The 24,451-nt window shown below is 47.8% G+C and overlaps 2 protein-coding genes and 1 pseudogene across 2 annotated transcripts; 1 reads left to right on the forward strand and 2 right to left on the reverse strand.

Annotated features, from left to right (window-relative positions):
• The first annotated feature begins 3,749 nt into the window (after nucleotides 1-3,749).
• LOC135997008 (olfactory receptor 14A16-like) lies at nucleotides 3,750-4,679 on the forward strand. Its single transcript, XM_065649376.1, has one exon. The coding sequence runs from the start codon at nucleotides 3,750-3,752 to the stop codon at nucleotides 4,677-4,679; it is 930 nt and encodes a 309-aa protein (XP_065505448.1).
• A 16,085-nt stretch (nucleotides 4,680-20,764) lies between these two features.
• On the reverse strand, nucleotides 20,765-21,507 carry LOC135997011 (olfactory receptor 14J1-like; annotated as a pseudogene).
• A 1,711-nt stretch (nucleotides 21,508-23,218) lies between these two features.
• LOC135997002 (olfactory receptor 14A16-like) lies at nucleotides 23,219-24,184 on the reverse strand. The gene has a single exon (XM_065649369.1). The coding sequence runs from the start codon at nucleotides 24,182-24,184 to the stop codon at nucleotides 23,219-23,221; it is 966 nt and encodes a 321-aa protein (XP_065505441.1).
• Between the last annotated feature and the right edge of the window lie 267 nt (nucleotides 24,185-24,451).

A 24,451-nucleotide genomic window follows, 5' to 3' on the forward strand; every position in this document is an offset into this window, starting at 1 on the left:
GGCTTTGGCGTCATCCTGACATACTGGGGCAAGGTTTCTAAATTCCTCCTTTGCAGCTTCTGCTGTTTCCACCTCCTGTATGTTGCCTTTTTGCCCTGGAGCTCAGTCACTTCAGACAAGCAACCTCCTGGGATGAATGCTTTTTTTCATGGGTACTTCAAGAGATCATTCTTGTGCTTGGAAGAGGCTGTCCTGTAATGCCTACCAGATATCCTTCCATCTTCAGTGCTGCTTCCCATGGCACCGCTTGTATCCGTCTCCCAAGTACATCAAGGACTCCTCCTCTGGAGTCTCAGGTCTGTGCTCTGCTGCTGGCCTCACTGCCCTTTGGCACTTGGGACCCCACTATGTCCCAGTCATGGCAGCCAAGGCTGACATTGGTTATCACATCCCTGATCAGCTCTTCCTTGCTGGGCAGGACCAGGTCAAGGTGAGCATCGGGGCTTTGACAAGACATGGTGCACCTCCTGGCAGTGCACATTTGGGCCACAGTACCACAGCTGTGGCACCATAGTAGAGCATTTGGGTCGGAAGCCTGTTCAGTGCTACACCACCTGGGTTCCCACCATCTAAAGGGACATAGATTGGCTCTGTGATACCCCTCTTGTAGTGCCAGTGCCAGGCACTAATGCCTAGTGCTGGGCCTAATGAACAGCATTTTAAACCATACCTCACAGAGTCTGAGTGCGTTTCTTTCTGGGATCATACCAGATCAGCACCTCCTGGGGAAAAACACACTCCCAGCACTCTTGGATGCAAACCCTCTGACTCCAAGGACTGCTAAGGCTGCGGTTTGCTCATGAAACCCCTGGCTTGATCCCCATCCACCACAGTTGTTGCCCCCCAAAGTCCTGCCTGAAAGCACAAAGGCCTGGAAGACCTTGCTGGTGGCAACTGCAGACATAGAGTATCTCAGGTCTACCTACACCTCGTCTCACTAAATTCGGTAGTAGTCTCACAATATTTAGGATTCTTCTTCAGCTGTTTCTGAAAGTAGCAACAGCTTATCTTGGTCTCCTTCAATTCCTTTTGGAGTTTTAATTGTGTTTTGATATGAACCATCGCTGTGCTTGGAGGACTGTTTCACAGCAGGATCCCCTGGAGCCCCAGGGACACCCGGAGGGCGCCCAGAGGGGACAGAGAAATTGCTGCCTTGGGCTGCTCCTGTGCTGCTGAGCTGGGCTGGGCTCCTGGGACACAGGGAGCTCATGGCAAGCAGCAGTGCTGCAGAGAGACAGCTCTGTCCAGGAGCAGCTCGCCTGCAAAGCGCAGCAAGGCTGAGGGCTCTGCCTGCAGCACCGAGGGGAGAGGAGCCAGGCAGAGAGAGGTGAAAGACAACGTGGGGTGGGAGGATGCTGAGAGCTCACTGAAAGACAAATCTTCACAGCCCTTAAAAGAGTAAGTCTCTGGCTATAGCCCAGTTCAGCTGCAGTTCCTAAAAACATCCTAAAGCTGGCACATCCCACAGCCTAGGGCATCTGTCAGGAGGGCCCTTGCAGTTTCTCCAGTGTAGAGAAAACAGAAGTTATATAGAGCTGAACTTCCCTGCCGTACCTTCAGAGGGACAGGGCATGTCTGTGTCCTTCACCCAGGGATGGCTGCAGAGTGTGAAGCTGGATGTGCATCCAGGAGCGCCCAGGGCTGTCCTTCAGAGCAGGGTCCCTGCAACCCCAGGGGCTGTGTCCCAGGGCAGGGACTCTGCCGCCTGCCAAGGTCAGCACCCAGCCTGCCTGGGGAGATCCCCAAAACACTAAGAGAAGAAGCTCTGGGTGGAAGAAGTAGCTCCTGGCTGGAGAGTGTTGTTCTGCTGTCGCGAGGGTCCTGCGTGGATCAGGGATGATCAAATCTCCACATCATCCTCAGGACATTTCCAATGGGCTTTTTGAAGGAGAAGGTAAAGGCAGGGATCACAGCAAAGCTAAGGAGCTTTCCTGAGTTTATGTTTTCAATTTGTTTCTCTTGGGGAATTAGAGAGGAGAAATGGAAAAGGAGCTCTCATGCTTGAACAAGTCACTGAGACCACTGAGCTGTAACTTCAAGCAGTCAGTAGGTTCGATATGAGCCTCCTGATGAGCCTTCATCCACTCCTCTGCCTATACACAGAGGCAGCATCGCCTTTGCTGGACCCAGCAGGATCAGTCTGACCTGCCTTTTTTTTCAAGGCTGCAAAGAGGAGGATGCTCGCAGGCAGTGGCCTGCAAACAGGCAGGTGTCTGTAGGGCCAGGGTGAGGGCACAGAGGTTGGGATGGGGTCTGTGAGCACTGACAGGGAAAAGACATGGCACAGGGAAATCCTTTCCAGGAGGAAAATCTCCTGGAAGCAGCAATGTGATCTGGGAAGGAGTGGAAACTAAACCCAGAACTGTCGTGGGAGGGAGAATCTCTGTATGATCCCCTCCAGTGCAGAGCCCTCCCCTGAGCAGCCCCCTCGCCTCCTCTCCCACCCAGCAAAGCCTCTGCCCTCAGGGCCGGGGGCTCCAAGGCATGAACCAGCTCCTGTGCAGCCAGAGCTCCAGTTCCCTCTGCAGAGCACAGGGGCTGAGAGCAACTGCCCAGCAATGTTGGTGTGTGGGAGGTGGCTGCAGAACTAGGGAAGGGTGACACTGTCTGAATGCCCGGCTGCCTCTGCCCTGGCCTCTCTCACACCCACCCTCACGGGATTTTTCGTTCTTTCTCCACTGCTCTCTGTTCCTGTTGTTGTGATCTTGTTCTTGCTGTCAGGCTCTCTGGGGATGGGAGTTTCAGCTGCAGAGTCAGAGTCTGATCTTGTGGGTCCTTTCCTGCAGCTGTGTCCATGGGAACACTTGTCCCAGCTTTCCTCTGGCCTGTCGGGATGTGGGCAATGAAGTCTGTGGGGCTGAATCTCCCTGAATCAAATGCCATCATTAGGACACTAAGCTATCTCCATGAGGTTTCCTTCCAAGCTGTGAGCTTCCCTCTGGGATGCAAACCTGTCCTATAGCATCTTTGTGTTATCTGAAAGCCCCACAGAAAACCACAGAGATACTATGACAGACAAAACGCTGTTTGGTTTGTGAAATGAGCTAAATGTAGGGTGCTGAGACCTTAGAAAAGGGTGAGACGTGTAGTGGTCTGAGGTGGATCCCCCTGCTCTCAGCAGTGTCTGGTGGCTTTTCAGGGTAACATGGGAGTGTGAGCAGCCTTCATCACAGAAAGGTGCCAGCCCAGGGCAGCTGGAAGAAAGAAAGAGGGACAGACCAGCTCCCCTCACTCTGCACTAAGCCACAGGCATCCGCTTGCCTCGCAGGACTCGCTGAATGCAGCAGAAGTGATGATGGTTTCTGACATGCAAAAACACTCCCCTGGGTGAGAAGGGAGAAGGAGCTGCAAAAAGCCATAAACCTCTCAAACTGCCTTCCACCATCTCATTTCCTTATCCCTGGGAGTGCAGATGCTGACAGGCCCTTCTGCACCATTAGCAGATTCATCTGACAAAGCTGAACCCCAGGACTGTCCCCTGCCCCACATTCCCATGACCCCACTGCTGCAGAGCAGGGCTGACTCCTCAGCAGCCAGCAGGCACAGGACCTGCTCCTAATGGCACCTCCAGCCAACACCAGCCAGGGCTCCATCCACGGAGCTGAAGGAAGGTCTCCTGGAAAAGGAAAAGGCTGTGTGTAGCAGGGGGAGAGTGTATGAGAAACGGCTTAGACTTTGCTCAGACAAGTCTCCCCAAAATTCTCACTGTCTTTTTCTTCTATGATAGTCTCCATAGCCAAAATCAGCAAATGTCCAACAGCAGCTCCATCACCCAGCTCCTCCTGGCATTCACAGACACACGGGAGCTGCAGCTCTTGCATTTCTGGCTCTTCCTGGGCATCTACCTGGCTGCCCTCCTGGACAACGGCCTCATCATCGTCGCTATAGCCTGTGACCAGCACCTCTACACCCCCATGTACTTCTTCCTCCTCAACCTCTCTCTCGTTGACCTGGGCTCCATCTCCACCACTGTCCCCAAGTACATGGCCAATTCCCTCTGGAACATCACGGCTATCTCCTACACAGGATGTGCTACACAACTCTTTCTGTTTGTCTTTTCAGCTTCAGCAGAGTATTGTCTCCTCACCATCATGGCCTATGACCGCTACGTTGCCATCTGCAAACCCCTGCACTACGGGACCCTCCTGGGCAGCAGAGCTTGTGTCCACATGGCAGCAGCTGCCTGGGGCACTGGGTTTCTCTATTCCCTGCTGCACACGGTCAATATATTTTCACTACCACTCTGCAAGGACAATGCCCTGGACCACTTCTTCTGTGAAATCCCCCAGATCCTCAAGCTCTCCTGCTCAGACACCTACATCAGGGAAGTCTGGCTTCTTGTAGTTTCTTTCTCAGTGGCATTCGGCTGTTTTGTTTTCGTTCTTTTCTCCTATGTGCAGATCTTCAGGGCTGTGTTGAGGATCCCCTCTGACCAGGGACAGCACAAAGCCTTTTCCACATGCCTCCCCCACCTGTGTGTGGTCTCCCTGTTTCTCAGCACTGTCATATTTTCCCACCTGAAGCCCTCCTCCATCTCCTCCCCATCCCTGGATCTGGTGGTGTCTGTTCTTTACTCAGTGGTGCCTCCAGCAGTGAACCCTCTCATCTACAGTATGAGGAACCAGGAGCTCAAGGATTCAGTGTGGCAACTGATGACGGGCTGTTTTTTGAAGCAATAAACTGCCCATCATCATCTGCATAGCATGTATAATGTAAATCATTTTCTCACTGAGTGGTTGTGCCCGTGTCCACTGGACACCCTAGAGAACCTGCCCCAGATCAGTCACCAAGGACTGGCCCCTCACAACCACCATTTCCAGCACTGGCTTCTCGCTTCAGCTTGAAGAGGTTCTTTGTCCCTCCCTGGCAGTACAGCTACTGAGTAGGTCAGATATGCGTCTTTGCATTGTACAGAGGAGATGTAAACAGATGCATAAAGTGCTTCTGAGGCGATTAACCCAAGTGAGCACAAACACCATCAGCTATTCCTCTGGGTTCCATGAAGGTCAGTGGGACAGGCAGTGTCTTGATGTGTTTCATGTTGAGAGTAACATCCCTTGGGGAACCACTAGAATGTAACACTGGGATGTGCTTCCTGGAACAGAAGATCCCGTGTCCATTCTTCATGTATCTGATGTAAGTGCAGAGTAGGGTGACAAATGGCAGGGCTGAGGTGCCTCCCAGCCTCCTGGAGTGGTAGCAGGAGGTCAGAGAGACACAGTGACTGCTGCATCTGTGTGTACAAGGGAAAGACTCTGCACATCCCTGGGTGCATAAGGAGTCCATGAGGCCAGTTCAGACCTGGACGCCTGACAGAACCCTGACATTTCTGTGTGTGACTCCAGGAACAAACCCCACTGGCCCAGTGAGATTCATCTCAGCTGCCTTGGACAGGTTCATTGCAAGTGCCCCTGTCTGCTTTGTCACCTTGCCCAAGATTCTGGATTGTGGTCCAAAAAGTGCCAAAGCAACCAGAGAGATTCTTGGGTCCTTGGAAAAGGCAGATGACAAATCCCTCTTCTGAAAGGGCAGGAAGAGGAACTGGGAGAAATCAAGGCTGGTCAGCCCACTTCCATCCCTTAGAATCGGATGGCTCACCTGCGTCCGTGTCCAGGCACCTGAAAGACAAGAAAGGGATTACTGAACCAGAATGGGCAGGGGAAAGTCAGGCAAGCTGTGTACATGGAATTTTGCAAGTCCTTCACACATGATCTCCTCTGGTGTCCTTCTAGCCAGACTGGTACTCTCTCAGGACTGAAGAAGTGAACTCTGGCTGGGAAGTGGGCTGAATGATCAAGCCCAGATGTGATCAGTGGTACAAAGTCTTCCCTGTAGCAAGTTACTAGTGACATCCCTCAGTGACAAGCACTTGGGCCAAAACTGTTGAAAGTCTCTTTATTCACACAGTGCGCTTTCAGCTCCTTTGTGGATGATGCAATGCTGGGCGAAGGCCTTGAACAACCTCACCTGGTTCACCTTGTCTTGAGCAGCAGAGTGAGACAAGATGATGTTCATGGTACTCTTCAAACCTGAGTTATTCTGTGATTCAAGGAATCTTTCCCTTGGAGGGGTTTTTAATGACAGAATAGATGGAGGAAGAGAAAAAAAAAAAAAGACAGAGGAGGACATAGAAAAGGTGCCATCATAAATAAAGCAGTTCCCGTGAAGAATGTTTCTTCACTCAGATCATTAGTGGGAAATTCATTTGATCAACTTGATAAAACAAGCATACTTTTATCTAGTCATATCCAGGGCCACAAAGAGGGTGACGGATGGGTATGGTGTTATGAGGCCAGTCCTGTCTCAGAAACTCAAAATCCCATAAGAAGCCTGTGACTGTGAGGTCAGCTCTGTCTCGGCCAGCAGCAGGAACATGGCTGGGAAAGCACCGCTGCCAAAGTGCCCCACACGCCCTAGCCAGGAAGAGGCCTTGGAGATGGGTTGTCATGTCCATTCTGCCTGAGCACATGACGGGACAGCAGCAGGCACACTGTTGTGTCTATCAGAGAAGCTGAAAGGCCAGCAGCAGTCATGGGATTTAGAAGATCATGGTGAGGTTACTTCTCTCTGGTCAGGTGAAAGACCACAAGAAGTCTGACGGGTTGGGCTCCCTGCTTGAAGGGCAGTTTCAGAGATGGTAGAGCTTTCCATGGTAGTGGGAAAAGGCAGGAGAGGGGAAAAAAAAAAAATAACTGAAAAGGACAACTTGGAAGGTGCATACTGGATATCAGGAGGAAGAAATGCCACTGGAAGGGCAGTTCTGTGGTGCAAGAGGTCACCCAGAGGGAGTCTGGATCAGCCCGTGGCTTTGTGTTTCTACAAACAGCCGGTGAGGGTGTAGCGAATGAGGCACAGACTCTTGTTAAGGTGCAATGAGAGACATTTGTTACAAACTCAAGCTTGCATTTGTACTTGCTATGATGCTTGCTCAAGCATTTGCTGATTTGCTGAGTGAGTCATTACATAAGTGATGCATTTTGTGTTCCCACCAAAGTTGCTGCCATAAACGCTGTTTTTGTCTGTCATAAATTATCCCTCTGTCCTTGATGTATCAATCCTGTATCAGTCCCTCTGTCCTTGATGTATCATGTGGCATACAGTCCTTGCTTCTTGTATTTTTCCACTACCGCTTGTTCTCACACTGTCGACTCTTGCAGTTTCTCACAGGCCGATCTTAGCATACTGCCACATCTCCCCCTTCGTGTTTAATAAGTACATAGCCATAGCAGTATGTAATTGCATAGCTATTACATGATTAAATCTTTTTTCAATCATTTGTTGTAAAAACCTGTCTCTTTAAGAGGGTTTAAAAACTCAGTGGGAGATTCCTTATGATCCTGTTTAATCTCAAAAAGTTATGGCATATTTATAGCTTTAGGTATAGCATGTCTAATCCCGTATAAAATCCACTGTCGATAACGATTCAGCCTGTTACTAGATTTCAGGATATTAGGATCCCACCCTGGATCGACCGAGGGACAATTTTGATCTAATATTCCCTGTATATCCCCCGCCAATAGCTGTTCTTCAACAAACCTTTTACCAGTTTTTTTTACAACTATCTCCCTCTCAGTACTATCGAACAGCATCTCTAACATCATGTTAATATCTTTCCAGTCTGGATCCTGAATCTTTATCATCATCTCTAATGCCTTTCTCCTGCCACCGGACTAAAACTTCCTGCTCTCCAACACATCCACTCTACCTTCTCTGCTACACATTCTCTGTACCTTCTTGGCTACACATTCTGAACCTGTTCCTTTTGCTGCCAGTTCTGCCGCCTGATCAAAGCCACCATTAGGGTTGTTTACTCCACTTCCCTCCCTTCGGCCAGGGCTAATTGTTAGATCTGAATCACTTTTATTCTCAGGCAAATGTTTAGAACGTGTCTGCCCTATATAACAGCATTTCAATCTCTTTCCCTGATTATCTTTTTCAAGGGTCAAAACAAATGGATCTGAAGAGGATAAATATAATGCATATGTAACACTATATATTGTGTAATATGCATTATGCAATAGGCAATATATGATTTAAAATAGACATCTTACCATATATTACATGTAATGCATTACTATACTACACATCACAAAGTATACCCACCTAGATCTGTGCAGCATATTCATATTATTTACAGTGGCCACCATTGATTACAAAATCCAATCAGATTCTGCCTGGTTGCTGTTCCCCAGGGAGTCAAACAATCTTTTTCCAGCATCACAAAATACAACCCGGAGGAGGGGGGATGTCTTCTGAATCCCTCCTGTCGATTATCCACTACCTATTTCACAATCACAATAGCAGACAATGGGATAACCACAAGTATTGGACTATAAAATCAGCCAAGACACAAGTAACAACAGCAACAAATCACTAAAGACATAAACTACAACACAATTACTAAGGCACGAACAACAAAATCTCTAAAGGTACCTTTATCAAATTACTGTTTTCTTGTTTTTCTCTCTCATTTAATGTTTTCTCATTTTTCTCTATCTTCCTTGTTTTACTTTTTTTTTTTTCTTTTTCTTTTTTTTAAAGTTACCCAAGTTACCAGAGTTTCCAAAATGCAAAGACCCAATGCACTGGTAGCCCCCGAAAGGCAGAGAAGTTCCACATGTGTTACTTGGGTCAGCAAAGTATCGATAACCTAAATGCAAAGACTCAATGCGCTGGCAATAAAACCACGATAGCCACTCACTCGCCCCCTTCCCTTGAAAGGGAAAGGAGAAACTTGCGTTGAGATAAACACAGTTCAATAAAATAACAAAATACTAATACACTGCTAGTAAATATATATATATAATATAGAGAAAAAAGATAAAATAAAAGATACTCAATGCAATTCCTCACGAACTCTGTCCACACACAGCCAGTCCCAGGAAGCAGCATCCTGGTCCCAACAGCTGATCCCAAAGAGAGAAAAAAGGCAGAAAAGCGCAGAGACCTCTGCAAAATGGCAAAAGGCCAAATTAAATGTTCCAAACTGAACTCCCCTGGCTCCGAGAAAAAAAACTAAGAAAGAACGCACAAGAGGAAAAAAATGCCCAAGCGCAAGAACACCCAAGAGAGAGAGAGAGAGAGGCTGGAAGATCCCAACTCTCCTTAAAGATGAAGCGTGACACTAATGGGCTGGAACACTCTCATTCATCAGTTTGGATGTCAGTCAAGCTCTGCCCCACCCCTCTTCCCCTTCCTCGATGCCTCACACCTGTGGGCAGAGCACTCAGAATGTCCTTGGCTCTCAGACCAGAGCAATTAAAAACATTAACTCTGTGCTGGGGTGTTATCTCTTGTTCGCAAACTAAATCCAAATAATGACCGTGCTAGCTATGAAAAAGTAAGGTTTCTAACTGCATGAAGAAAATTAACTCATTTTCAGTCAAACAAGCACAGACCTGAAGCTCTCCCATGCCAGACCAACAAAGCTAGAGAAATAGTAAAGAAATCATTGAATAAAATCATACCAAGGTTTGGCTGTTCCCCATTTTATAGCAGAAATATTATGGACTATTTTTACTCTTCTGGGGGCAAGGCGGGATCAATCTAGTGAAAAGGTAGAAAGAAAGAACGAATGAATCAATCTATAAAAAGACAATTAGGTAAATTGTGTCAGGAAATTCATGTGAAATGGATAAATGTATTGCTAATTAATTTACTGAGAATTCGCATTACTTAAAGAATAAGAGAAAAAGTAAGCCCTTTTGACGTATTGTATGAGAGACTCTATTCAGTCAACTTGACAGAAAAAACTAATCAAATGCATATTCTGGGGAACCAAATGCTCACTGAATACGTGTTGTCTTTGGGAAAGAGAAACTACCTGTGGCATACGGTATAGCAAATTCACTTTTAAATCAGGAGACTCCATGGACCCAAAGTGTACATTTTATAATGATCTGGAAAACCATGCAGATAGCTGAAAAGACCAATTGCTGAGTTTGCACGTATTGCTTAGGGGATTCAAATAAAGGGGTTCTTACAACAGGAATACCTCTCTTTATTAATGTATCCTGGGAAAACACTCCATTTGAAGGTTAATCAACCTGAAAGATTCATAAGTGAATTAGAAGAGATTTGGAAACGTACAACAGTCTTGCATGAGGCACACTGTCTTTTCCTCTGCGAACAGCTGCTCATGTCCAGAGGCAGCAAATGTCCAACGGCAGCTCCATCAGCCATTTCCTCCTCCTGGCATTCACAGACACATGGGAGCTGCAGCTCTTGCACTTCTGGCTCTTCCTGGGCATCTACCTGGCTGCCCTCCTGGGCAACGGCCTCATCATCATCGCCATAGCCTGTGACCAGCACCTCCACACCCCCATGTACTTCTTCTTCCTCAACCTCTCCCTGCTCAACCCGGGCTCCATCTTCACCATTGTCCCAAAGCCACAGCCAGTTCCCTCTGGGAGACCAGGGCCATCTCATATGAAGGATGTGCTACACAGATCTTTCTTATTGCAGCAGAGTTTTAATTTCTCACAGTCATGTCCTCCGATCGCTACATTGCCATCTGCAAACCCCTGCACTATAGGTTCCTCCTGGGCAGCAGAGCTTGTGTCCACATGGCAGCAGCTGCCTGGGGCAGCTGTTTTTCCTATGCTCTTCTGAACATGGCCAATACATTTTCAATGCCACTTTGTCAAGGCAATGCCCTGGAACAGTTCTTCTGTGAAATCCCCATATCCTCAAGCTCTCCTGCACACACTTCTCCCTCAGGGAATTTGGGATTATTGTGGTCATTGTCTTAGTAGTATTTGTCTGTGTTTTTTTCCTCGTGCTGTCCTATGTGCAGATCTTCAGGGCAGTGCTGAGGATCCCCTATGAGCAGAGACGGCACAAAGCCTTTTCCACATGCCTCCCTCACCTGGCCATGGTCTCTCTCTTTATCAGCACTGGTGCATTAGCCTACCTGAAGCCTCCTTCCATCTCGTCCCCATCCCTGGACCTGGCAGCGTCATTTCTGTACTCGGTGGTGCCTCCAGCAGTGAACCCCCTCATCTATACCATGAGGAACTGGGAGCTCAAGGATGCCCTGAGGAAACTAATGGCTGGATGATTTTCAAACCAATAGACTTCCTGTCTTCTGCACATCACTCATGAGATATGACTCATTACATGCCCAGACTCTCTTTTGTATATCTTGTAGTTTTCTGTATTTTCTGTGGGCTCCGTGTGATGAGATCAGGGTCCCAGTGTGGCCTGCAAGGGACTTAGAGCTGGTGGTTCAGGTTTTGCTTGTTGGTGGCCAGCACCCACACAGATAGTGAATAAGGCAGGGCAACTCTGAGCACCCTCCTTGGCCACCTCAGAGCTTGTGTGGGAGGCGATCACAGTGACAGTGACCAACATCAGCTGGGTCTGCCTGCCAGTCTGAGCAGTATGTCCCTGCAGGGTCACCACAGCCTGGGCATCACAGCTCACTCACTCCACAGAGCAAAACCCCCAGCTTGGGGGCTGCGGGGAGTTTGGGAACAGGGTGCAGGAATATCTGGTCAGATAGGCTCTGTGGGGAGATGGGATGTCCCAGGAGAAGAGCAGAGCCCAGTGTGTGGGCAGATATGGAAAGAGAAACGCTTTGCTGCCATGGGTGCCAGTTTGGGGCAGGCTGCCCTGTCCATAATCTGCATTTTAGAGCCAGTTTTCCTCTTCCCATTCACATGGGCATCCTGTGAATGCATCGCTGCTCTTCACCCCAGTGTAGACAGGCAAAAGGCCTTCTCCACCTGGCCCTCTTCCCTCACCAGTGCCACTGTTTTCTACAGCACCCTCCTCCTTGACTACATGATGCCAGAACAGCACTCCTGAGAGAGTTTGACAAAGCCTTTTTTCTACACCATCCCCACATCCCTGTTCAATCTACAGCCTAAGAACCAGAAAGGCTGAGCAGAAGTGGGGCAGTGAGAAAAAATGTTAGGAAAGCTTTGAGGCTCACACAGAGACCATCAGAGTTGTTGGCTTGCTGTTGTCTTCTGAACAGGCCCAGAGGACCTGGACAGCATTTGCTGTGTCCCAGAAACTCACCTGGAAGGATAGGATAGAGAGAGAGCCTTTGGTGTGGGAAGGGACAGAGAGTTGCTGGTGGAGCTGGCTGGTGTCTCTGTGAGACATCTCTGGAACACTTTAGAAAAGTTGTGGCTATCAGGGAAGTTCCATGGGCCTTTGAGAAGTAAAATATCGACATTGTCTGCAAGTAGGTTATAAAGCAAGATGATTGGTAGAATTACAGGCTGAGCAGCTTCACCTCAGTCCCTGGGCAAGTGATGGAGCAAGTGCTCTTCCAGACATCTCCAGGCACTTGAAGGAAACAAAAAAGAGTGCAGAACCTGCATGGGAGGGGAAAGTAGGGAATGTTGTGTACCTGGACTTTAACAAGGCCTTTGATATGGTCTACCATAGTCATATTGGTGATATCTGGATGGAAAATAAAGATGACAATGTGGGTGGCATCAGTGCAGTGGACTCCTCCTGGCAGCCAGTCACTACTGGCATCCCAACACATGTGAACATCTTCATTATCTCCATCTATGATGGGTTAGAGCTCATTTTATGGTCCTTTGTGGATAAACGGAAACTGCAGAGAGCCCTTGAGCTACCTCATCGAGTTCACCCTGCCTCAAGCAGCATAGTCAGACAAGATGACATTCAGGTCTCTTCCAATCTGAGTTATTCTATGATGCAAGCAATCTTTCTCTGGGAGAGCTCTTTGAAGACAGAACAGGGAGAGGTTGGAGAAAAGCCAGTGAAACAGAAGTACATAGAGGGAATGTTGCACTCTAAATACAGAAGAAAATCTGTTTTGATAAGTGGCTGCCTAAAATTATTCACATAAATCAAGAGAACATGATCAACTTGCTGGTACATGGCCTTAGTGCTGTTAATAAAAAATAATAATAATAAAACCCTGAAAATTCATTAAAAACTAAGCATGCTGGAAATGAAGACTTTTTCAGGGATTGTGTTGAGTTCTTTTCTGCAAAGGTTCCAACTTTTTCATGCCCCTAAATGCTCCCTCTCACTTTGAAAGGAATCCACTACTCTAACCCTTAAGCTCAAACCTTACCTCTAAACCAAAGCCTAAACCCCTAACCCCTTACACTTACCCTACCCTTTGTCCTTACTTAGCCCTCACATGAAAATGCTGACCTTCATCCTAGTCCTTACCCCAGCCGTGACAAAACTGTAACACTTAAAGCCAGCCTGTACCCTCAACTCCAACAAGACACCCTTAGCAGAACTCCAAACCCTCCTGCTAAACCTTTGCCTAATCCTGAATCCTGGAAGGTGAGCTCTAATCCTGAATCCCTAACCTGAAAGCCTAACACCCAAAGCCCTCCTTCCCATGCTCTCAATCCCTCACCTTCAGTCCCTTTCCTAACCTGGACTTAGGCTGCTTGGCACCTTGGAGGCAGGACATGAGGTCTCAGAGCAGTCTCATGGCATGGGAAAAGGAATGTGAAGTGACCTGTATCTGATCAGCTTGTAAAGCAAAAGGAGGAGACAGGTGAGCATGCTGTGGTGAGCTCAGCCGTGCCTTAGAAACTCCTACTCCAGCAGGCAGCATAGGACTGTGGAGGTGGCTGTGAGGTCAGTTCTGTCTCTGGAGTTGAATGGCGTGTGGCTTGGCAGATCCTGGTGAGGTGACTTTTGCCTGGTCAGATGGTGCAGCTAGTCTTGCAGAACTCATCTCTAGAAGGGTTATCCTATTTTGCTCCACTGATCACTTTCATTGTTTTCTTACAAGGAAAAAAAATCAAGTCATCATTTCTACTGGCCCTAAAAGAGGCTCTTCACATGTGAATGTGTTGCTGCAGTTTTACATAAAGATAAGGACATGCAGTTGGCCTAATCTTTGGCAGTGGGTGGGAGCTTCCTGCAGACTTCTCTGTTGCAATCCAGTTTATCCTGCAGCCCACAGGATTGTGTGCTCAGCACAACACAGACTGAAGGCCAAGCTGTACATGGAGCACAGCCATGGGTCTACTCTAGTTTACTGTTATGTGGACTTCTAAATCTCCATGTGCAACGGTCTTCTGGTCAGGATCGCAGAACCTCCTGATGAAGATTAGGAAGAGGATGAGTTGTTCCTTAGACAGCTGGAGGAAGCGTCACAATTTTAGGCTCTGGTAGTCACTGGGACTTTGAAGACCATGGACCTCTGCTAAAAGTCTTTGGGTGAAGGGAAAGTAGAAGTTATTCCCTGACCCAACGTGGTGGGAATGGTCTCCTGGATATGTGTTTCACACGAAGACAAAGCAGGACTGCTGGAAGATGTGGAGGACAGCTTTGTCTGCAGTGTGGGTGTGGTGGGGTGTAGAAAACCCTGAGGGAAGTGAGCGAGACAAATTGTAGCAGCACTGAGCAGAGAAGAAGAATCACCTCCCTCAACCATCTGGCAGTGCTGAATCAAAGGGGATGACAACTCCCTTGTCTGGTTGGCCACACTCCTACTAATGCAGCCCAGGATATCATTGTGTACCTTTGCTTCAAAAGTGAAAAGCCAGGAGAAGACGAGGCTTTGGGAAGAGATAAAAAGAGCCTTCCCATACCTTCTTGGATACCAGCAAGATATCCTCCCTTGGCTATCCTTTGTTGGCTGCCTTTGTATTCTCATTCAACCTTTCTTAGCTTTTGACCATGGGGATTCCTTCCTTGGTCAGCTATTCGATTAAACTAGTATCTCCTTCTATCATCTGGAGTGCCTTGTAATGCCTGATACTCTGATGTTGTCAGGGGCACCACAAATCTGATAGACCATCTATACAGACTCATTAACAGTTGGCCAAGCAGAGGTTCACTCCAGGAGAACCTTGAGAAACTCTGGGATTTGGTAATAAAAACCTCATGAAATTTTACAAGAAGTTGCCGGTCCTTTACTGGGGGCAGAATAATCCCACACATGAGGCTGGGACCTGAACAGCTCAGGAGTGATTCTGAGAGGAAGGGGCTGGGCATTACGAGGGATGCCATACGAGCCAGTGGTGCATGCTCACCATGAGTAAGGCCAAGTGCATATGGGGCTGCGTTACGAGGAGTATGGCAAAACAAACAAGGGAATTATCGTCCGCCTTGAATCAGCGTTGCGGTGGCCACACCTGGACTAGTGTGTCTGGGTGTGGGACTCCCTGTTCTGGAGGAATGCAGAGGAACTAGAAAGACTCCAGAGATCTGCCAGGATGGGCTTTGGGGCCTTTGAGAGAGGCTGAGAAACCTGAGGTTCTTGAGCCTGGTGAAGTGGAGGCTCAGGGCACTACAGCAGTAGCCTGCAACTGCTTGAAGGGTGGTTTCCGAGATAATGCAGCTTTTCTTGGTAGTAGGAAGAGAAGGAAAGCCCCACAAATTGCAGGCTGGAAGGTTCAGATTAGAGGTTCAGAACAAGACATCTCAATCCAAGGGCAGTGCTGTGGTACAAGAGGCAACCCAGAGGGAGTCTGGATCAACCCATGGCTTTGTACCTCAAGGAAAGACTAGTGAGGGTGAAGAGACATCAGTGAAAGTATGGAAATGCTGGGATGAGAACTAGATAGGAAAGCAAGATGGATGTCAACAGCCTGAAGGGACAAAGGTGCCTGAAGGGGGCAGTATAAGCAAACCTGAAGTAGACATGGCCAAGGGCTGTGGTGAGGCTGAAAGGCCACACAGGACCAAGGTCTTTGTCCCCCTGGCCATGGCAGTTGTATCTGTCTCTAAGACCTACCAGGTTAAACTCTATTTTGAGCTTCTGGACATTGATTTCTTCTTACCTGTTCTTGGGGAAGCCAGGAGGGGTTGTAGAGGTTTCCTGCACTTGGCCTTGCTCAAACTCACACCCCATTGCTCCAGGAAGAGCCCTGAGCCATGCATGAGGGATCTGCCTTCCCAGGGCCTGGGGTCAGGGTTTGGCCTTTAAGCTGGTAAAACAAACCAAGGATTTTCTCCATAGCATACCCACCTGTACAGTGCCTTTTCCTACCTGCAATCACAACCTTCTATTATCTTCTCTAACGAGTCCATGGAGAGTCTTTGTTAATAATGACCCTCAGTGGGGTCAATCAATGTTTCAAGGTACTTTGAGTTGCACATCTAACTTCCACCTCTTGAGCAATTTCTTCTTTCTCCTCTCAGTATCTGTAGCTCATGGACTAAGGGCCAAATACACCATGGGGCTCATTAAAATAGAGAAAGTATTAATGAACTATTTCCCTTCCTGTAATTTTCCTCAAGTCAAGACACTACAACTACTTTGAGCTGTTTCATAATGTAGCTAAGAAGAAAGATTTCAAAATGTGACTAACAGAAATTGTTCTTTATTTTGAAGGGCATATTATGCTCCTTTTCAGTTCAGTGAAGAGGTGATAGTAGCATTCTCTGGTTGATAATGATCCAGAATGTCTCCTTAGTAGGTCTGGACAGGTAGGAAAAGCAGCCCCTTGAGGTCCAACATGGTATGGACAACGCTCCTCCTCACCTGCCCAACCTCACCCTTTCTCCTGTTGCCCCCTGTGACTTGTTCTCACTTCTTTTTTTTTTTTTTTTTTTTACATCAGATTTGTCCACACTTCGCTGCAGCTGGATGTTACAGCCCCTTTGCACCGTCTCCCACCTGCTCTTCATAGAGAACGGGCTGCACACAGGCACAGAAGGATTTTTCCTAATTACAAACAAAGAAAAGTGAAGCACAATTAAGTTTCAAAAATAATAAAACACACTCCTCCACCATAAGTTAAGTACAAGCTGCCTCTAACGAGGTTGTCTTTCAACAAGGGATAATCTTATGAGAAATGTTTGAGGTAAGCAGATAAAAGAATAAAGATACAAACATAATAAAAGAGTTGACTGAGGAGACAATTAGACTACTGCAAAACAGGCAAACATTTAACTACCTGAAGTTCAAAGCAGGAGCTGGCAAGCTGAGCAGAATCTGAATGAGTAAAGAGTAAGAGAAGGAGAAAACTGCAGAATAATGGCAAGGGCCTTTGTCTAGAGTGTCTGCACCTGAAAAGATGACTTTAGAAACAGTCATTATATCAGGACAGGTGAAAATAGAGGAAAGAATACAGAAATTAAATACAGTGTATTACAGGCGGAATAGTGGCAAGGATGTTGCAGGAGATCAACATCTGTTTGGAATACCCCTTCTGAAAGGTCACAGGATTGGTAGAGGTCTCTTGTGAGTGAAAACAAACCAATGTTGCAGCCAAAAGCGCCACCCAGGGAACCACAAGCTGTACAAGAACACTTTAGTGAGGAGTGACCTGTCAAATGAGTCCTCTTGAGTGACATTTCTGGGCACCTAAAAGAGAAAAATGTGTCCGAAAGCCATCAGCATGGACTTATCAAGGGTAATTAATATCTCGCAAACTTGATTGCCTTCATGATGAAGTAACTGCATTTCTGCGTGAGGGGAGAACAGTGGATGTCATTTACCTCGGCTTCAGCAAGACTCTTGGCATGCTCTCCCTCAATATTCTTGTACCCGAGGTAGGCCATTACAGTCGGATGGGTTGACAAACAGATGCATAAAAACCAGTTGGATGATCGGGCTGACAGAACAGTGGTGAAGGAGTCTCATGCCCAACCTCAAGACCACTGGGACTTATTGGGGGCTTGTGGGGCAGCACAGGGGACTCTGCTGAGACCTGGGCAGTTTAATACTTTAATGATCTGTGACCTTGAGGAGACAACTCTCACCACATTTGTTGATGATGCTAAACTGGGAAACCTCACAGGCAGGAGGGCTGTCCTGTCAGGAACATCAAGACAGAGAAAGACAAATGGCAGGTCCTGCCCCTGGGATAGACTAACCCCTGAAGATGTTAACTGGGAGAGGGTCACTGGAGGGCTGCTAAGATGCTCAGGGACTGGGACACTTGCTGGAAGGAGAAACTCAGGGAAAGGGCCTTGTTCAGCCTGGAGAAGAGAAGGCTTCAGGCATCTTGTAACAGCCTCTCTGTCCCTGCGGGGAGGTTTTTCCGGAAGGTGGAGCCAGTCTTGTCATGGTGATGCTTGGCAGGAGGATAATAGACAATAGTCAGATGTTGAAATAAGCAAGGTTCAGGCTGGAGATAAGGAAAATATTTTTCTCCAAGAAGGCATCAAAGCATTGGAGCAGCTTCCCCAGCTTTGTTGTGCTGTCTCTGTCCTTGGATGTTTTCCAGTCCCCACATGGTAAAGGCTTGAGCAACGTGGTCTCACTCCATAGCTGAACGTTCTGTGAGAAGGTCAGACCTGAGACCTCCTGAAGTGCCACTCAGGAGAGCAAAAACCCAAATGTTGTTGTGGTGTTTTCCCCTCCGGATGTTCCCTTGATGACAGTAGGGAACGTTCCCAGGTTCCCCATGACCATGGAAGTCAGTCAGTATAGTCGGACCAGCTGGAGCTTGCTTAGTCCTCTTGTCATGCTCAGCAATAAAAGCCATGTGAAGGGCCAGGGTGTGCAGGGGGCAATTCGTAATTAAGGCATTTGCCTTCTGAAGCAACTGCTACATGAACTGATGCCCAATTTCCCAGGAAAGGGCTGGACATCACCTGCTGATGGCAAGAAGAGAATAAATCCTTCTGGTTTCCTTTGCTTCCACAGGCAGTCTGTGCTTTTCTTTATTAAAATGCCTTTATTTCAAACAATGAATTTTTTTTCCCCCTGTCCTCTTGAGCAGGGGAGTGATTGAGTGGTTTAGTGGAAACTAAAACGTGGCAACCAGGTTAAGCCACTACATTCCTTTTTTGTGCCCAAAGTGGGGCATGAGACAAGGGTAGTTTTGTATTAAGGGTGCTACTGTTATAGTAGTTATTTGGTGGAAAGCGTCTGTGCAGGTCACTGAGTTTTCTGTCTGTGCCACTCATCTCTTGATTTTGCTGAGCTTGGGAACGTGTTAATACAAACAAAGTCTACGCTCTGGGTCCTGGCATTGATGTCTTTCCTGTGTTGGGGTAGGTATTCTATCTTGTGGAGAGGGTAAGGGAACATATCTCTCTCTTCCCTTAGAATCACAGAATGGTTTGGGTTGGAAGAGACCTTAAAGATCATCTAGTTCCAGCCCCCATGACCCACATCTTCCTCTAGAAAAGGTTGCTGGAAACTCACTGCCTTGTTTGACTGAAACAGACTTAATTTTCTTCATGCAGTTAGAAACTTTTTCCTTTTTTTGCAGCTAGCATGGTCATTGTTTGTATTTAGTATGGGAAAAATAAGATAACAGCCCGGGACAGAGAGAATGTTTTTCTCCACGTAACTTTCCAGTAGTTTTGAAGTGGAACAAAGGCAATATAAGAGTCTATTATCTTAGTTGCTGTCTGGGAGCCAAGGTCTTTCTGAGCTCTCTGCCCACAGGTGCGAAGCAGCTGGGAAGGGAGTCATGGATGGGACAGACCTTGACTGACATCCAGACTGACCAATGAGAATATTGCATGTCATTAGCATCTGGCTTCATGTTCAAAGAGGGTAGGGTTTTCTGGATGCAGAGATGGAGACCTGTTCCAGTTCTACTGTGTTTCAGTGCAGTTCCATTTGGGAGTTTCTTTTAGTTTGACCTTTTGCCATTTTACCATTTTGCAATGACCTCTGGGCCTTTCTGCATTTTCCCTCTTCCCCTTGGATCAGGTGTTCAGGACCGGGCTGTTCTCTTCGTCTCTCTTTCTTGGACCGGCTGCTTGGTGCAGACGGAGTTTGTGAGGAATTGCATTGAGTATCTTATTTTATATTCCATTTTCCATTTAGATGTGTTACTAATAGTGGTGGTATGTTAGTGTTATTTTGTTATTTTATTAAACTGTGTATATCTCAATCCACAAGTTTCTCCCTTCACTTTCAATTGTCTCCCCTGTTTGGGGGTGGGGTGTGGGACTGAGGGAGCAGCTGTCGTGGTTGTGATTGCTAGCTCGGGTTAAACCATGACAAGGGGCTAAGCAGAAATGTTATCACAGTCTGTGTTTTCACAAGGACATCACTGTAGATGACAGAAGAGCCCCTAGTGTGTCTGCCCGCTACAGACGGATGTCCCCCTTCATGAGTCTTGCAGAGGGCAGGGGATGACAGACAGCCCAGTACTGATCCTAGGATGTGGTCACCAGCAGTGAACACTCTGTACAAGGACAAGGTGCAGGAAACAGCACTAACACCGTGATGAGCAGAGATGGTGCTGTCCCCAGCCACAAAACTGGCCATCTGCTGGGGCAGCATGGTGGATACGCAGAAGGTCTCTAGGGAGAACAAATGTCCCAAGAAGAAGTCCATGGGGACATGCAAATGCTGGTTTACCACCACCTGCACAATGATGAGGGTTTTCCCAAGCACAAACACCATGCAGGTCATGAGGGAGAGAAGGATTTTCTAAGGGATGGGAACATTCCCCATTCCTGGTTGGAGGGCACCTCCATGACTTCCCCATTGCAGTTTCCCCATGGAAGGTTTTAGGTCCCTCTTTTCCCCTTGCACTTGGTAGAGAACTTGTGAGGAAAGACTTTTTGTGGTTCTTTTGTAGATGCTTGGATATCAGACAGAAAGACAAGTCATTGCAGGTACATTTATTTTTTTTTAAGTAGAGTATAGCCTCATGTTCACATAGTCACAGGGTCACACTAGTGAAGTAGATAATGAAGTTGAAATGGGTTGTCCACATTCCTTTGTGGATAAAATTATGAAAGTTAAAAAAAAAAGGCAGAACAAAAGACAACACAAACACAAAACTTGACAACAACAACAAACTAATAAGAAAGGATGGACCTGTAATGAGTTACATTCTGAGTCATATATTGAAACAGATGGACACTCTAGAGCTTCTGGAAATCATTCAGTCATCAGTTTCCACATTGCATTCTTGAGCTCCTGGTTTCTCATGCTGTAGATGAGGGGGTTCAGTGTTGGAGGCACCGATGAGTACAGAACTGCCACCACCAGATCTAGGGATGGCAAAGAGATGGAAGGGGACTTCAGGAAAGCAAACAGGCCAGTGCTTATAAACAAGGAGACCACAGCCAGGTGAGGGAGGCATGTGGAAAAGGCTTTGTGCTGTCCCTGCTCAGAGGGGATCCTCAGCACCGCCCTGAAGATCTGCGCATAGGACAGCACAAGGAAAACAAAACATCCTAAAACGGCAAAAGTACTGAAAACAAGAAGTTTAAATTCCCTGAGGTAGGCATCTGAGCAGGAGAGCTTAAGGATCTGGGGAAGTTCACAGAAGAACTGTTCGATGGCATTACCTTGGCAAAGTGGTATGGAAAATGTATTGGCCGTGTGCAGCAGAGAATAGACGAACCCAGTGCCCCAGGCAGCTGCTGCCACGTGGACACAAACTCTGCTGCCCAGGAGGGTCCCGTAGTGCAGGGGTTTGCAGACGGCAACGTAGCGGTTGTAGGCCATGACTGTGAGAAGAAAATACTCTGCTGAAATGAAAAAGACAAAGAGAAATACCTGTGCAGCACATCCTGCATAGGAGATGGCATTGGTCTGCCAGAGGGAGTTGCTTTAGGGACAGTGGTGGAGATGGAGCCCAGGTCAACGAGAGAGAGGTTGAGGAGGAAGAAGTACATGGGGGTGTGGAGGTGGTGGTCACCGGCTATGGTGGTGATGATGGGGCCGTTGCCCAGGAGGGCAGCCAGGTAGATGCCCAGGAAGAGCCAGAAGTGCAAGAGCTGCAGCTCCCGTGTGTCTGTGAAAGCCAGGAGGAGGAGCTGGGTGACGGAGCTGCTGTTGGACATCTTCACACCCAAACAACCAGTGATATCTGGGGTGTCAGTGGTGGTCCAAGATACATGCAGGTAGACTCAGGGTCCAATGGAGCAATGCTGAAACAGGGCAGTTTCTGGGAACAGCATTTTTGAGACCAGTGGGGAATTCCTTTGGGCAAATGAAAGGACAGCAGCTGATCATGTTTGGGACAAAGAAACCTGTCCCTCCTCAGTATGTTCTTGTCTAAAACCCATATACAGCTGACCCAATGTAGCCATTGCCATAGGGAGAGCTCAGCCTTTCTCCTCCTCTTCTCCATCATGTGTATTTGCTAGGCTTCCACTGAGGATAATGGCATTTGTCTCAGGGACATCCCTCCATTACGCAATCTAATTCAGGGTAGTTGCTCAATGTCATGGCCAAATCCAGGCCTGTGGTGCTACCTGAGGTGTGTTCAGGACTCTCCAGCACAACTGCATTTGTCTGGCAGGGACAGCACAGCACCTATAGAAAGCCACCCACACTCAGAGCAGGTGTGGGACAGACCACCCAGGGCATCTCGGACAGACCCAGTTTCTCTGGGTCAGTGACTGGTCACCAGCACTGTGCTGAGACAAGGTCTCCCCTACCTCCATCTGGTAGATACAGGCCAAGCAGGAATATGAAGCGTGTCCCACCGGGGTCTGCACTCATGTGTCTCTGCTCCTGAACTCTGCTGGTTCTTCTTTCTCCTGTCCTTTACTCATCCCATTAATGGTTTTATTATCAAGGTGTTCCTGGATCACAGGATGTCCCCGGTGAATGGAAAAAGGAAATATCATGCTCATCTAAACCAAAACCAAAACCAAACACAAAAACAAATAAAAAAACCCCACACCACCACCAAAAAAATTCCAAAACCAACAAACCTACCAAACCCCAAGATGTAAAAAGGAGGACCCTAGGAACTACCACCCACTCAGCCTCTCTTCTGTGCCTGGAAAGGTCATTGAGCAGATCCTCCTGGAGGCTCTGTTGAAACATATGGAAGACACCGAGCTGATTAGAGCCAGTTAACAAGGCTGCACCAAGGGTAAATCGTGCCTGATTAAGCTAGTGGACTCCTGTGATGGAGTGACCACATCAGCAGACAAGGGAAGAGCTATGAATGTCATTTATCGGGGCTTCTGTAAGACCTTCCATACAGCCTCCACCGAAAAATTGCTGAGATATTGGTGTGATGGACAGATGGGTAAGGAATTGACTGGATGGCTGTGTCCAAAGAGTAACAGTCAGTAGCTCGTGTCCAAGTAAAAACCAGGAGCAAGCAGTTTCCGTCAGGTGTCCGTACTGGGACAAATACTGTTCAATATCTTAAAAAATGATATACACAGTGGGACTCAGTACACCCTCAGCAAGTTTGCAGGTCACAGAACCATAGAACATCTCCAGCTGGGAGGGATCCACATGGATCATCAAGTCCAACTCCCCGCTCCTCGCAGGATGACCTAAACCATATGACTAAGAGCATCCTCCAGATGCTCCCTGAACTCTGACAGGTTTGGTGACATGGACACAGTGAGATGGGTTATGTTATGTGTGATATGTTGAAGAACATGGACACTTTGTAGCTTCAGGTGGGAATCCAGTCACCAGTTTCCACACTGCGTCCTGGAGCTCCTGGTTCCTCATGCTGTATATGAGGGGGTTCACTGCTGGAGGCAGCACTGAGTACAGAACAGACACCACTAGATTCAGGGATGGGGAGGACACGGAGGGGGGCTTCAGGTGAGAAAATATGACAGTGATCAAAACCAGGGAGACCACGGCCAGGTGAGAGAGACACGTGGAAAAAGCTTTGTGCCATCTCTGCTCAGAGGGGATCCTCAGCACCGCCCTGAAGATCTGCACATAGGAGAAAAGAATGAAAACAAAACACCCGGATCCTAAACAGACACCAACCACAATAAGCCCAGCTTCTCTGAGGTAGGAGTGTGAGCAGGAGAGCCTGAGCATCTGGGGGATTTCACAGAAAAACTGGTCCACAGCATTGCCCTTGCAGAGGGGTACTGAAAATGTATTGACCGTGTGCAACAGAGAATTGAGAAACCCAGTGCTCCAGGCAGCTGCTGCCATGTGGACACAAGCTCTGCTGCCCAGGAGGGTCCCGTAGTGCAGGGGTTTGCAGATGGCAACGTAGCGGTCATAGGACATGATGGTGAGAAGATAAAACTCTGCTGACATGAAAAATCCAAACATACATACTTGGGCAGCGCATCCTGTGTAGGAAATGGCCCTGGTGTCCCAGAGGGAACTGGCCATGGACTTGGGGATGATGGTGGAGATGGAGCCCAGGTCGAGGAGGGAAAGGTTGAGGAGGAAGAAGTACATGGGGGTGTGGAGGTGCTGGTCACAGGCTATGGCGATGATGATGAGGCTGTTGCCCAGAAGGGCAGCCAGGTAGATGCCCAGGAAGAGCCAGAAGTGCAAGAGCTGCAGCTCCCGTGTGTCTGTGAAATCCAGGAGGAGGAACTGGGTGATAGAGCTGCTGTTGGACATTTTCTGTTTCTTCACGTGGGGCCTCTGTTCAAAAAATGAAATGACATTAAACTGGGGCAAATTCCTATGAGGAAAATCACTCCATTTTTCATAGAAATCACCCCCAATTGAAATGCATTTCCTTTCTCTGGTCTGTGCTGGCTGAGTGTGCTGTGAGGAGCAGGACCTCTGCCCCTGTGCTGCCAAGCAGCCAGCATTGTCCTCCTGCAGTGGGGACATGGGAGCTGGTTTGTCACAGCGCTGATGGTCACAAGCAATGTCAGATGT

This window comes from Caloenas nicobarica, chromosome 21 (genome assembly GCF_036013445.1).
Source record: "Caloenas nicobarica isolate bCalNic1 chromosome 21, bCalNic1.hap1, whole genome shotgun sequence".
NCBI classification, from domain to species: Eukaryota; Metazoa; Chordata; class Aves; order Columbiformes; family Columbidae; genus Caloenas; species Caloenas nicobarica.